Consider the following 14,862-nt stretch of genomic DNA (forward strand, 5'->3'; position numbering starts at 1 on the left):
TGAATGTAATTTATTTTATTTATTTATTTATTTACCCCCTTTTTATTTTATTTACAATTGGAATAGCATTCGAACCACCGTTTGACAGCCCTATCCCCTGCTGGTCTAGATCTTTCACTATTCAATCTCCCGGGGTCTGAATGAAATCTAAAAGGGTATTGACACGTTGTGAAATCATTCTTTCATTCCCGTATCTGTGGGTTATTCTCACCGAAAGTGTGATTATGGTATGGACACAAATTGGCGGCTGGTGATTTTGCGGACTGTGAAACGTTGTCTTCTGACCCGTGCAGGTACAACCCAAAGGGCCCGTCGCTGGTCTCCGAAACGGTCCACTACAAACGCGGTGTGAGCCAGCAGTTCTCCATGCCCTCATTCAAAATTGATTTTGGCGACTGGAAGGAAGAAGATGTAAGTATCCGCCGTGGACCCATACATTCATCATTTTTACACACTCTACATCGTTTCCGCTAAAGGAGAGACATTTTGTTTTTGACCGCGCTTCATTTGGATGTTGAAATGTCTGTTTTCTGACAGCTGAACTTTGACCTTGACCGGGGTGTTTTTCCTTTGGTGATCCAAGCTGTCGTGGATGAAGGGGATGGTAATTTACTGGAATTCATTCGTGACTTGACGACCACCGTGAAATGTCACTTCAGCAGATACACGGTGAAATGCGTGTCAAATGATTTAGCTGAACTCATTTACCAACTTAAGCGAGCGGTCCTCTTCTCTTCCAGATTGCCTGGGACACGCTCACGTCCTGCTGGCCGCCTTTGAACGAGTAAGTACTTCTATGTACAAGTATATGTATACACTGTGCATAAACGTAGGCATGGAGCGACGTTCAGAACACACCAACTAAAAAACCGAAATGTTTTGTTTCCAGCACGTTGACGGCAGTTTCTCCGTCAAGCCTCTGAAGCAGAAGCAAATTGTGGGTTCCTCTACGTTCTTCTCTGTTTTCAAGTTTAAGTGTTTTGAGTTTCCCTCTATGGTTTGTTCTTAACGTCCACTTAGATGGTGGTGATCCTCACGTACCGACAGCTGCAGAGTTTAAGCTTTTTTTTTTTTTTTTTCCTATGTGATGGCTGTTGTTCAGAAAACTGTATTCAACCGTTAGGCACGGCGAAGAGCCAAAACGGAGGTTCTTTTTGAGAGCTGAGTGAACAACTATTAATACAAATGAAAATAAATGTTCTCGGAACCCTTTTAACGTTCTGTGTCGTAACAGGTGGATCGTGTGAGCTACCTGCTGCAGGAGATCTACGGGATCGAAAACAAGAACAACCAAGAAACAAAGGTTTTGTAAATCCAGATTTTTATATATATATATATATATATATATATATATATATATATATATATATATATATGATTTTTATTTATTTTTTTGTTTTTATTTTATTTTTTCCTCCATTATTTGGGGGTGGTAACGCTCTATCGGGTATATGTGTTATAACTGTTTGTTTGTCATTTTGTTTTTTCCTCCAGCCATCGGACGACGAGAACAGCGACAACAGCAACGAGTGTGTGGTGTGCCTGTCGGACCTGCGCGACACGCTCATCCTGCCGTGCCGACACCTCTGTCTCTGCAACTCCTGCGCCGACACGCTGCGCTACCAGGCCAACAACTGCCCCATCTGCAGGCTGCGTGAGGAGCATTTCCCCGTTTTCAGTGTAGCGTTTCACCGGAGGGCCGTCGCGATCGCTTAATTCCGGTCGACGGTTAATCGTCAGCGGCTCGGGGGGCGGAGCGGGTCGTCCGGGAATCGGGAGGTTGCCGGTTGTAAGTCGCTTTGGACAAAAGCGTCTGCTTCGGCGTTTCGGTTTTTGACCGGGAAAATCTGTTGAAGTCCGACGTATTTAAATCTCTCCAGTCACAATGTCCGGTGAAAATGATTCCCTCCAAGCGCAATTTGAATTAGTGCTGGGTGGATCATTCTGAAAAAAAAAAACAGAAGTGCGGACCTCTTCATTTCCGCGCTCGGCAAGTTGCAACGGGAAGCCAATCAATTTGGACGATCTAAAGCTGATCTGAAAGCTTTACCTCTGACCAATCACGTCAGAGGTAAATGAGGGCCATGAGGGCCCCGTCCCTCATGGACAGGTGACGCTTGTAAACACAGTAGAAACACACGGATTGAAGACGGAGCGTCTACAACTCCGAGGAGAAACAGAAAGATGAAGTATCCGTAGTTTGGCGTTTTTTCTTGGATATTTAAGTTCCGACCCAGAGCAGACGGTAAATATTCGTTGAGTAAAATATGTGGACGGGGCGTCCCGAAGAACACAGAAAAACACCACAAACTTTATTATTTATTTACACCCACTTGTCATATTTATTTTGTTTTCGATTTGATCAGAATTTTATTTGAGTGAAATGTTAATTATAGTGACTGCACTTGTTACTTATTGTTCATGAACTGAAATCATTTGATTTCAAGTCGTAATATTCTTAATTTTTATTCATTTATTTTTAAAATAGCGTTTACTGACAGGACTTAAAATTTGTCCTTTTTTTTTTTTTCCTCATGGTAAAAGCCTATGATACTGACATAATACACATACACCTTTTACTTTAAAGAAGTATCACCCTCTAGAGAGATGAGAATTATTTGGAATTAAATTTTGATCTCGGGTACTCTCCTTTGACGAAAATAATAATAAATAACGAAATAATAACTCGTGCGCGACGTGTTCACAGCTTTCCGAGCGCTGCTGCAGATCCGGGCGGTGAGGAAGAAAGCCGGAGCGCTGTCGCCTGCGTCCTTCAGCCCCGTCCTGGCTCAGACCATGGACCACGACGAGCACTCGGTAGGTTCCACGGAGGTCCTCTCAGACATGTCATCCGTCCTCCACGCTCCTCCTCCTCCTCCTCCTCCAACACTCCGCTCAGACCTGGCACCTTCAGATCCAGATTGCGTCTGGATATAAAACTGCATTTTTCAGAGTGTGGCGTTTGAACCTTTTTATATAGTCAGGCACATAAGGCAAGACACGTTTATTTCCATCACTTATTTGATACACATGGGCATTTCAAAGTGCCTTACATAAAGCATAACATTTATAAAAGCGCTGAAATAAGCTAAAAGCAGACGTGGGACGTTTGAAGTGCAATTTAAAACATCGGCCAAATGGATTGTGATAATCTGAAAAATTATCTGGTCCAATCATCTGCTAGACATCTCATCGGTTTAACCGGTTTAAGACTAAATATGCTTTTTTTTTATGCCAGGCCAGAACAAGATAATAGGATAAAATAAAACTATTAATCCCCGGAGGGAAATTCAAGCGTCGCGGCAGCAAAAAGCGATGCGGTCCAAAAAGAGAGATAGAGATTAAAGTGAGATGAGAAATAACATATGTACATAGTTTAACCATTATTGGCTTGTACTAAAAATTTATTTCAAGGTAAACAAGTTTGAGCACGTTGATTAAAGGATCTGGAGTGAGATTTGGCCACAAGTTGACCGTCACCAAACAAAACCTCTTAGTGTCGCTGATGACATCACTGTGTGTGTGTGTGTGTGTGTGTGTGTGTGTGTGTGTGTGTGTGTGTGTGTGTGTGCGCGTGCGCGTGCGCGTGCGCGCCTGCTCCCAGAGCACAGATTCTGTTCCTCCTGGTTTCGAACCCATCTCGCTGCTGGAGGCGCTGAACGGCCTGAGGTCGGTGTCCCCCGCCGTCCCGTCAGCCCCTCTGTTCGACGACATCAACTACTCGGGAAGCCTCGGGGGGGAGAGCCGGCAGCTGAGCTCCCCGGAACACCTGAGCGACAGCAGCCTGCAGAAAGGCAAAGTCAGCAAGTCCCCAGACAGGTAATAACACCACCGGGGTGAAGCTGGTGACAATCGGCAGCTAGCTGGGTCAAGTTATTATTATTATTTTTTTTGTTGACGCATCAGATCTCCTCTTTTTTTTTTTTTTTTTTTTATCAAAATGTGGGTTCCCATCGTTTATAACTGTTCAAAGCACAACCTCGCTGAAGGCTTCACTGTTGAGAAACTTGCCACTCTGCTGCAAGGGCAAAGTAAAAGTAATAGCTCCTCTTTTAAAAACGGGAAACTCATAGCCCCGCATGCCTTGAGCATATTTTATGTTTTAAGTCCCACATTTTATTTTGAACAGATGTTTTGTAGAAGTGCATAACTTGTAGAGACCGACAACATTGTAAGCTTCCCGTCATGAAGCATTTTGACCAACTAACTATTTTGTGACCATAAGCACCGTTCTCATCATAAGTGGCGGTGTTTAGAAAGCGGCGTTTTTGTTTTTTTTGTTTGTTTGTTTTTTGTTTTTTTAATTCGTTACTGTTCTAAAGGTTATTAGACTGTTATTGAACTGTTTGATCAGTCGCTGCTACAGGATGTAGCGTGGTGACAGCCCTGCCCGTGGCTCACTGTCGTCTCAATGAGGTGGGAAGTCGTTGCTGCACTGTTTGTGCCTCTAATATAAGAACCACCCCAGTCATGCCAGAGACAAACTCGTCAGCCACTGATCAGACGAATAAAGTCTCGAAGTCAAAACTGCAAAAATGTTCTTGCGCCCCCGCCCCCACCCCGCCGCAGCACCCTGAGGTCGCCCTCCTCTCCCATCCAAGAAGAGGACGAGGAGAAGCTGTCCGAGGTGTCGGACGCTCAGCCCCACACGCTGCTCTCCAGCAGCCCCGCTCCCACAGAGGTGAGCCGGCTCGGTCGCCGTCTTTTTTTAGACTGTCCGTCACAGGTTCACCAAACACCAACCCCCCCCACCCCCACCTCCACCCCCACCCCTTCTGTTTCTCCCCCCACAGGCCACGGGAGCGGAGGACGTGGCCGAGTCCCTGTCTCCAGATGACGGTGAGTTGGCGCGTGTCTGTTGTTCTAGCACCCGGCGGTCTGGTCCGGTCCGTTGATGTTTTCTCTCCCTCCTCCCTGCCCGGTGTCGCAGACGACAGACTCCACTCCAGGGGGGAGATCCTCCAGGACTGCAGCAGCGAACACAGCAGCCTGACCAAGACGGAGAGCGACCCACCGGGTGACCTCTCTCTGCCAGGTGAGGAGCCCACGGCCAGGGAGTTAAAAAAAACAAACAAAAAAAAAATAATGAAAACAATGAAATAGCAGCATCGTTGAGGCTAAAACACAGGAAATTAAGTTCAGGAAGGTCATTTCTGCACACTAATTCCAGAAGTTGCACAAATAGCCCAACGTGTTGAACGATTAAAGGAAAACTGTTTTTTTATTGTTGTTTTTTAACCTAAATCTTATTTTCTATTAAAAAAAAATCTATATATATGTTTTTTTTAAGAACATATATGATATTGGTATTTCAATCGGACTCAACTTCACTTTGACATGTTTGCTTATATATGTATGTATATATTGTAACACATAGATAACACATACATACGTACACACACAAAACAAAACCAAAAAAAAATTCTAATTATTAGTAGACAACCCAGGAATGTTTTTGTATCGATCCAGTAGAATGTGAGAACAGCGTCAGCTAACTGTAATACAGTGGTAGTCGCAAATGAGCGTGGTCACGATGCCCCAGGGCACTGCAGTAAGATTTTGGTTCAAATATCTGAGTTATCCTTGAAGCTGTAACAGAAAGTTGAGCCCTCGGTGATGAACCCTTCACCCTCCTGTCGCGTCAGCTCCTCAGAGAAAAGTTTGTTTTGTTCATTTTCTGCCGCTGGAGCGAAGTGCAAACCGCTCCGGTGCTCGGCCGACGTCCCCGCGGGCTTCACGTCAGATCTTCCTTAAATCCTCCCTCTTCGCCGCGTCTCGTCTGGGCGTCGGTGCTTCCCCGCCCCCGCTCTGCTGCTCTGTAATTCGCAAGCGCCGCTCTCCGGTCCCCTCAGAGGCCGTTAACCCTCCCGCCGCCTCCACGCTCCGCATCCAGCCTGTGTTCGCTCTGGTGCTTCTCTCTTTGCTAACACATGTTCTTCCTCTTCTCCTGCCGCCGTCTCCCTCTCCCCTGAGCAGCCTTAGGTCCCGATTCCTGTTCTATTGGAATGGAGGAGTAGCTCTGGTATGTAGGCCTTTCCTGTCCCTCCTGCTTTTCTCACTGAGTCCTGTGTTTCCACGTCATTCCGGGGGAGGGAAAAAAAACAAAAAAAAAACACCCCACTTTTTCCTCTCAGTCGGCTGTGCTGTCCGTTTGGAAAAAGGTTGCTCGTTTGTACTTAAAATTGACTCTAGATTTACACATTTATGCCACGGTCGAAAATCCGGGTCCGGCAAGGTAGCAGAGCAGACTCGCTGGAGCGAAAACCTGGCGGAACTTTTTACCTTCCGGACCCGGATTTTTACCCACATCCGGTCAGTTGTTGGTTAATACCAGGCTCTCGTGCCGGAAACCTTCCAGACGGCGCCTCTGTGGTTCTATTCGGAGCTCTAACTTGGTCAGTTTTTTTTTTGGTTGTTTTTTGGTGTTTGTTTGTTTTTTGAGGGGGGGGGGGCTTCTAACCGCGGCTCCTCCTCCTCTTCCGCAGGCTCATCCACAGAAAGCCTGAAGAGCCAGAGCACCAACTGCTCCAGCCAGCCGCTGCTCCGCCCGCCCAGCAGCCTCCACCTGGAGGACGAGCACCTCGACCCCTAAACCGCCGCACACTCAATCCCCTGGACGGAAACGCTCTTCCACCACTTTGTTTGTTTTTTTTTTGTTTGTTTATTTATTTTTTGTTCTTTTTTTTTTTTTTTTCTTTTCTGGTCGTCGGTGCCGCCGATGCCTCTGGAAGGAGAACTCAAAATGACCAAGGGACAACTTGCTTCCTTTTTTGTTATTTTATTTCACAATTTTTTTCCATTGTGAAAAGGAAATGGGAGAACTCCACAACAGACGCTTTTATCTCTTACCTCCCTTGTTACCCCACAGGTGAACGTTTCGCTTTTGTTCAGGTGGTGTTCCGTGTGTTTCGGCGTTTTTCGGGAGTTTTCTCTCTCTCTCTCTCTCTCTCTCTCTCTCTCTCTCTCTCTCTCTCTCTCTCTCTCTCTCTCTCTCTCTCTCTCTCTCTCTCTCTCTCTCTCTCTCTCTCTCTCTCTCTCTCTCTCTCTCTCTCTCTCTCTCTCTCTCTCTCTCTCTCTCTCTCTCTCTCTCTCTCTCTCTCTCGCGCAGCGTGGAGTCCAGTGATGTCACTACTTTGCGCGGTGGTTGTCAAGCACACTTACTTTAACTCAAATCTGTACCTATTGCTCAACACTAAATTGACAAAAAAAAACAACTACTTTTTAAAATATTAATTTGTATTTTAATACCGTGTTTACTCATCGAATCAAACAGATGACGCCTCACTCATTCCCAGTTGATTGGGACCATTTGCAGGCGATTTAAAAACTAACCTCTGCGTGACTGTTTTGGAATGTTGTTTTTTTTTTTTTTCTTCTTTTTTTTTCCCCCTCATGGAATCTTTTAAAATCCATTCCTTGTAATGAGGCTATATGAAGATTTTTTTTGTTTGTTTGTTTTTCTTCTCATTTTGAATAATGTTGATATCCATGATTTGATGTTTGTGTATCATACTCTAACGTAACTAGAATACTGTGTAGTAATTGGCTTGATTGTAAACTTGCATATTGTATAGGTTTAAAGGAGAAAAAAAAAAAAAAAAAAAAAAGGCCTGGTATTAAAGACGCAGAAATAGATTCAGCGACATGCACACTATCTGAAACCTGTATTTCATAAGAGCTACTGTTTCACGTTTTCCACAGCTGAACTTTAAGAAGACGTAGACTGAAGCCTGCTACAAGCGCACATGCTACCACTAAACATGCGGACCGGCCGCAAAACGGCCCGAACGTGGGCTCCACGTAGAGCGGGCGATATATCGATATAATATTGGTATCGTGATATGAGATATTGTCCTGCTCATACCGCAATATATTTCCATTTAGTCTTCAGGTCTGCATTAGTCTGTACAGTAGGTAATGCAATTTTCTGAGTTACATACCACCTATAGTCATCCCGCAAAATACTGTAAAATGATTGATATCGAGATATTTGTCCCAAAATATTGCAATATTTGTTTTGTTTTTTTGTCGGCGACGCCCAGGCCCTGAAGTGACCGATGTGTGTCCAGCCTCCTGCTTGTGTGACGTAGCTGCAGGACGGGATGGAGCCCGTGCTCCTGTGAATTTTAGCGCCGTGCATCCTGATCCATGTGCCTTCCACTACTAAGGCTGCTTGTTGCATTTGGCTTTGGTGTTTTTATTCATGACTCAAAATATATACAGTGCTTTCGACCCCCCCCAGAGAAGGGTTATTTTAATAGCTGGTGTACTGCTTATTTTCTAATGCAAGGTCCACGCTATCACATTATGTATCTTGTTATTCAGCAACGTTAGACTAAAAAAAAGGTTTACTATGTTATGTCTGTGTATCAATTATGCACTCAATCTCCAAAGTTATTTGGATTGAGTGTATGTTCTGTTGGCACGTTTGGTTTGAAAGAATCACGTTCTTTTTTCTTTTTTTTTTTTTTTATTGTTCATTGGGCGCTGGCTCTTGCATGTGCAATTTGAAGAAAGGCTCCAACCTCCTGTTGAACCGCTTGTTGAATACCATGTTTGTTTGTGTTCCCTGCTCCTCTCACGTGCCATTTCCAACATGATACTGTGCCTTCCTGCCCCTCCTCTGACCACTACTGACCTGGCATCCAGGGAAACACGCTCCTCGCTGGTTTGTGGCTCTCTTTATAATCAGCACCTGTCCTTTTTCAGTCTATAGCAGCATGTGTATAACAATAAAGCAGTACGATTAAAACCTGGACTGTGAATTTGTTTTGGCAATGGCTACCAATCCTCATTTGCATATTAGTCAATTAGTGATATTTAGCAAAGTTGGGGTGCTCTTAATTTCAGTTATCTACTTTAGTGTATTTAAATCTTCTCTTATGTTTTACTGTACATTTTGCGTAGCACTATTATATTGGCAAAGTGATAAAAAAAAATTTTTAATTCTGTAACATTTTTGTTATTTTAATTGAGGGAAAACCTCCAGGTTAACACTGCCCCCCGCTGGAAGCTCATAGGAATTGGAAGCCATTAAAATTTGTATCAAATCACATTCATTTCAAGTTCAAGAGATTATTTGTCACATACATACACATACGGTCGTACATATATGCAGTGAAATGTCATGACACCCGGTGATTACGCACAAGCTCTATAAGCTCGAAAAATACTCAAATGTGCGTAATCCACAGCCCGTAATCGGCATATATATATATATATATATATATATATATATATATATATATATATATATATATATATATATATATATATATATATATATATATATATATATATATATATATATATATATGGCTGTGGTGATAAATGCAATTAACAATTGAATCACACCTTTAGTTCATTTCATGCCACTATCATAGCATAATCTGATAAAAGTGCAGTGATATATGTCTACCTGTCCTGCAGAAGAGCTTGGGTGGACAGTTATAATTTGCCTCAACCCAGCTGATGGAAAAACAACTCATTCACATTCTATTTGATACAACATTTCTAATATTATAAGGAAATTCACCTTAAATTTCACAATCTAAAGCTGACGACATTTAAGACAAAAACCAAACAGTGCAAATTCATATGTTTAAATAAGTGATATCCCAGACACATGCGTTAGGCACAGTGTCCTGACGTGTCATTTTGAGTCATTGGAATAAGAAAGATATGTTCAATGATATGATTATTGTATGGATATAAGTATTGGTATGTGCAGGTAAAGTCATACAAATGTCACGTCAGCTGTAAGTCCGTTGTAAACTCATTTAATGCAAATGCCGTTTACATTTCAACCACTTGTCTCAACGGGAGGGGGGTGTGGAATGGCTCCAATAGTTGTCCTTATTGTACTGAATATTTTTGCTGTTATTGGTTGATTGTTAAACATCCTTCTGTGTCATTAACCCAAGAGACATTCCTCTGTATTGTGACATCACCTTTTTGATCGAAAAATGTCATTATCATTAATCCCAAGACAACACAACACAACATACGAAAACACACAATTTAGATGCAAGCCATCATTTAAATATACGTAAATCCATCCAATCCAACGGCTCCCCCGAAGAGGAGAGCCTGTAAGGGTTGAGGCCAGAGTCGCCAATATCAAAGGTCCCTATGGCAACCTCAGCCACAAGGAGCACAAGTCTTTCTAGTTGCCCAACTGACTGACATGTTAACCACTGACCCAACCTACTGACGTGACTACTTAGGTAGAGGGCACAACTCCGAGCTGTGGACTGAGTAGACTGGAGTATGAAAACTAGGAACAAATATTAGTTGTGGTGGTTTCTTTGTTGGCTGACGCACGCACACACATCTTCATACGTCACACTCAATTACATTGTTTGGTTCCGCTGTTGAATTCTGTTCAACGTTGTTGTGCATGTTTGTTTTTTCCCCCTGGCCAGTCCTCTGTGGGGTCTGTGCCGGACAGAGGATAATACCCGCCGGATAATGCCTGTTGAGGTCACCAGGATAGTGACGTCAAGTGTGGGTGTTGGTTTTTCCTTGCTGGAGTCTCAAGGGTGGCGGCTAATCTTACCTTTGTCTGTTTGTAGTCACAGGTGTTGTGACTCTTAAAGTCAATAGGCATGTGTTAATTATCTGTCAATTAAATCTAAACCTTATTTGCAATTGCATTTAATCTACCTGCACACACCAGTGATTCTAGTTCTTAATCTGCGTCAGATCTTCGACGAATTTCAAGTGCAACGCAAAGTCAATTTTTACGCGGCATCGCGACTCGAGACGACATCGTTCATACATCCTGCATCTTTGACGTTGAAGGAGGTGTTTTACGGAAGTGAGATGGCAGAGAAGCGGACCACCTGAAGCTGCCGACACTGGTGAAGACGGTCCTGTGACGGTCTCCTCCGTCCAGAAGGCAAAGCCACGCCCAGAACCCCCCCCCCCTCGCCCCCCCCACCAGGAGGATGCTCTGTCTCCTCAGCCTGTGGTTTCCCCCTTCCATCACCCCCACCTGCCGTCACGCTGCACCACCTTCCTGTCTCCCCAGAACCTCCGAGAGCCACCCTGCGCCTGACGTCCCGGTGTTGTGTCACAAAGTTTGCCATGCGATGTTTGCCAAGTTAGATGTTTTGACTCGTCACAATTTGAACCAGAGCCCGTATTTGTGCTTCATGCCAACTATTCCCCGTTCAGCCGGGTGCCTCTTGGAGGACTGTGGCAGATCCGCCTGCCAGGACCCCCAACCACAGAGTCACAGTCGATGGAGTTGAAAAGTACCAGATTTATAAATAATACTGACCTTATACACCAAAACCAATTGGGATAAGTCCTACACACTCACCATTGGACACCTCACACGCACACACACACACACACACACACACACACACACACACACACACACACACACACACACACACACACCACCACTAACACCCGCTTTGAACGCACCCCAGCACCCTCCTGGTTGCGTTCCTCTCCTTTCCTCCCTCATTTACTGCCATAACTGTGACAGGAGGAGGCCACGTGCACAATTGGTTCCCGTTTTCCTGGACTTAATTAATTCTGTTTTTCAATACATGCTGTGGTCCGATGTTTATGTTTTCTGTGTAAATGTTGTTTGGTTCTATGTTTAATTGTCTCACTCATGGTGAATCTCCCCCTCTTGGAGTAGTGATCAGTTGTTTATAGACCCAAACATGGTAAATAGTTCTCCAAAGAGGGGGCTTGGTGGCGGCTCTGTATAACAAAAAACTGTGCTCTTGTCATCCTGCAGGTCGTCCACGGAGTTATTGCAGCAGTTTTTGATGATTTCAGAATTAATAAAGAGTTGCATTGCAGGTTGAGAAGTTGAACTCCACTTGCAGACTAACTCCGTCCTAGATGCAATAGCATACAAATACTCTGTGTTGTATGGCCAGCATGCTGACAGCACAGGTTTAAAACACAATTTTTTTTTATTGTAGAGGGTAGGCAAGGTGGAAAAAGCCTGGGGCAGATGGAAAACATGTCATGACAAGGGCTCCTCTCCTGTGTGTGTGTGAGTGGGGTGGGGGTTTCACCTGTTGCTTGTTGATTGCTCTCATGAGCAACAGGCGTGCAGCCACCCTGATCCCTACGCCCCAGACAGGCGTGGCTGCATAAACCACACCGCCCCCACACCACAAGGACGTCGGTCGGTGTTTGTTGTTCAAGTTCAAGAGATTATTGTTGTTGTGACTATTCTCTGTAGAACTACAATGGCCGCTTTATCTCTTGTTTGTGCAACATCTGCTGTTTCTCTGTAACGAGCGGCGTTCTGCCTCTGGAAGCCACAGATGAAGGTGGTGTAGCAGAGAGTTCAGGAGTGTTTTGATCCTGATGCGGTTCAACGCTGCAAACCTGAAAACAAGGATCCGCTCTGAATAAATGGCTCGTGGCACATTTATAACGTCAACATGACCGACAAAAAGACCAAAACCCATAATGTATTTCTCCCACCCAACAGTACGTTCCATTTAGCCAAAAAAAACAGTTAGAGCTGAAGCCAGGGAGGTCTCAGAGTTCACCCTGAACATGAACTCTTAAAACTGTACTTTACTGGAACAGCTTCAGGGAGTGAAGCCTTAAAGTATATTCTGGATACTGTATAATTCACGTTTGAAATATTATTTTGGGGCAGTATTATAATACATGGTCTTGTATCTGGGTAGAAGATATTTGTATTGGAGTTTTTTTTCTTACTCCATTCAAACTTTTGGATGAAATAGCCTGTATAAAAACATAAATATTATAAGATTTATATAATGTATAATATACTGTATATCATTTGTATAATATTATTCGATTAAATGTATTAGACCAGGTAAAAGTACATGGGCGAGGAATTTGTCAGTCAGTATTGGTTTGTTACTACAGACAATTAAGTCTGGAAAAGTTACAATTAAGTAAAAATAAAAAATATCTAAATATAAGCAAACAGCCAAAAAAAACCAAAATGGAAATAGTCAAATATATAAAAATAAACAGAATATACAAAGTTCACTCATGAAATATAAAATACATCCCCACCACATTAAAAGACACAAGCTGTATTATCGACCTTGACGTCACCGTTCAACACTCAAATTATGTTCCTTTACATTAAGTGTAAATGGAAGAGCTTAAAGTTCTTTTTTTTTGTAGACATCTGTATTAAAGGTAGAAAATAATGTTTCCGCAGCTTCTGGTTCTGCTTTGAAGCGACCTCAGAGTTGAGGCCCCCCATCCCTCCACCCACCTCCACCTCCCACGTCATTGGTATGCAGAAAGGTCTTAAAGCATCCACACTCACTGTTCATCAGATCAGGTATTTTAATTCTAAGTTATCTCTAAGTCTAATTCTAAGACTCTATTTTTTCATATTAGATCTGTGATGCTCCAGTGTTTCCGTCACTGCCGACGTTCATTGTGATCATTACTGCAACGCTCTCTTAACAGGCTCGCCGGCCTGTGCGGTGAAGCCACTGCAGATGATACAGAATGCGGCGGCGCGACTGGTGTTTCAACCAGCCAAAGAGGGCACATGTCACTCCGCTGCTCTTCGAGCTCCACTGCTCTGTAGCCGCTCGCATCAAGTTGCCGACATCGGCATCAAGTCTCTTATGCTGGCCTACAGAGTGATTGCTGGGAATGCTCCCACCTACTTAAATGCTCTTGTAAAAGCACGTTACCCCCCAGGATGCCGCGCTCATCAAATGAGCGTCGCCTGGCTCTGCCGGCCGTACAACCACGGCAATCCAGGTTATTCTCATTTGTAGTTCCACGTTGGTGGAACGAGCTGCCAAAAACGACCAGAGCGGGGACCTCCCTCTCTGTCCTTAAGAAGCACTTGAAGACCCAGCTCTTCAGTGAGCACCTCCTGTCCTAACCTACAATTACTTAGCACTACCGAGCAGTATTTATTGTTACACTAATGTCTCTGTCGCAATGTAGCTTGAATGTTATTCTCCCTTGTAAGTCGCTTTGGATAAAAGCGTCTGCTAAATGACTAAATGTAAATGTAAATGTATCCCAAACGTTAAGCTTGGACAACCCGCTGCTTTGTGTGAAACTTCAAAACCAAGAAGCCTTTCTATCATTTTTACAAAAACGTCCCGGTACCCGTTCAAAATGTAAGACTTTCTAAGACATTTTGTTGTTGCAGTTTAACAAAATTTCAATGATTCGGTCCTGTGTCCGCTTCAAAATGGCAAAATGTTCGACAAAATGTGAAGGCAACTTTGCAATAAAGAATAAGCACCAAATGTGGGAAATACAGGCATGTTAGAAGTTCGGGAGGATCAGTCGAGTCGAGGTTCCTTTAGTCAATGGTTTATTTGCATTGATGGTGCTCTGCCCACCATGCAGGGGTCCCGCTTACCCCCTCTTGGAGTAGTGATCAGTTGTTCATAGACCCAAACATGGAAAAATAGTTCTCCAAAGAGGGGGCTTGGTGGCGGCTCTGTGTAAAAAAAACTGTGCTCTAGTCATCCTACAGGTTGTCCACAGGACAGAGTTATTGCAGCAGTTTTTGATGATTTAAGAATGAATAAAGAGTTGCATTGCAGGTTGAGAAGTTGAACTCCACTTGCAGACTAACTCTGTCCTAGATGCAATGGCACAAGTTCTCTGTGTTGTACGCCCAGCATGCTGACAGCACAGGTTAAAATAAATAAAAAAATAAATAAATAAATCGCCCTGCTTAGTGGAACTGGATGATGATGTCACAAAGCGCCCCGGCTTCACAGAGCGGCTCGCTGGCCGCCTGTTTATTGAGAGTTTAAAGTTTAAAGTTAAATATATTAAACGTGCTATTAATACAACACGTGTCCCGTGTCCGAATTGCACCAAATTCGATGCTGCACGTCCTCAAGCAAC

General features: G+C 43.7%; 1 protein-coding gene across 1 annotated transcript in view; it reads left to right on the forward strand.

Annotated features, from left to right (window-relative positions):
• mgrn1b (mahogunin, ring finger 1b) overlaps nt 1-6,981 on the forward strand; it is a 9,166-nt gene extending 2,185 nt beyond the window's left edge. The window contains 12 exon segments of the mRNA XM_080008835.1: nt 238-411; nt 538-604; nt 741-784; nt 890-937; nt 1,235-1,303; nt 1,495-1,654; nt 2,708-2,817; nt 3,605-3,819; nt 4,570-4,681; nt 4,794-4,839; nt 4,931-5,035; nt 6,486-6,981. Coding sequence (XP_079864961.1) covers nt 238-411; nt 538-604; nt 741-784; nt 890-937; nt 1,235-1,303; nt 1,495-1,654; nt 2,708-2,817; nt 3,605-3,819; nt 4,570-4,681; nt 4,794-4,839; nt 4,931-5,035; nt 6,486-6,592 — 1,257 coding nt within the window. The 3' untranslated portion in view covers nt 6,593-6,981.
• The last annotated feature ends 7,881 nt before the right edge of the window (nt 6,982-14,862 follow it).

The sequence above is a fragment of the Zeus faber genome (assembly GCF_960531495.2).
Source record: "Zeus faber genome assembly, chromosome: 11".
In the NCBI taxonomy this organism is placed as follows: domain Eukaryota; kingdom Metazoa; phylum Chordata; class Actinopteri; order Zeiformes; family Zeidae; genus Zeus; species Zeus faber.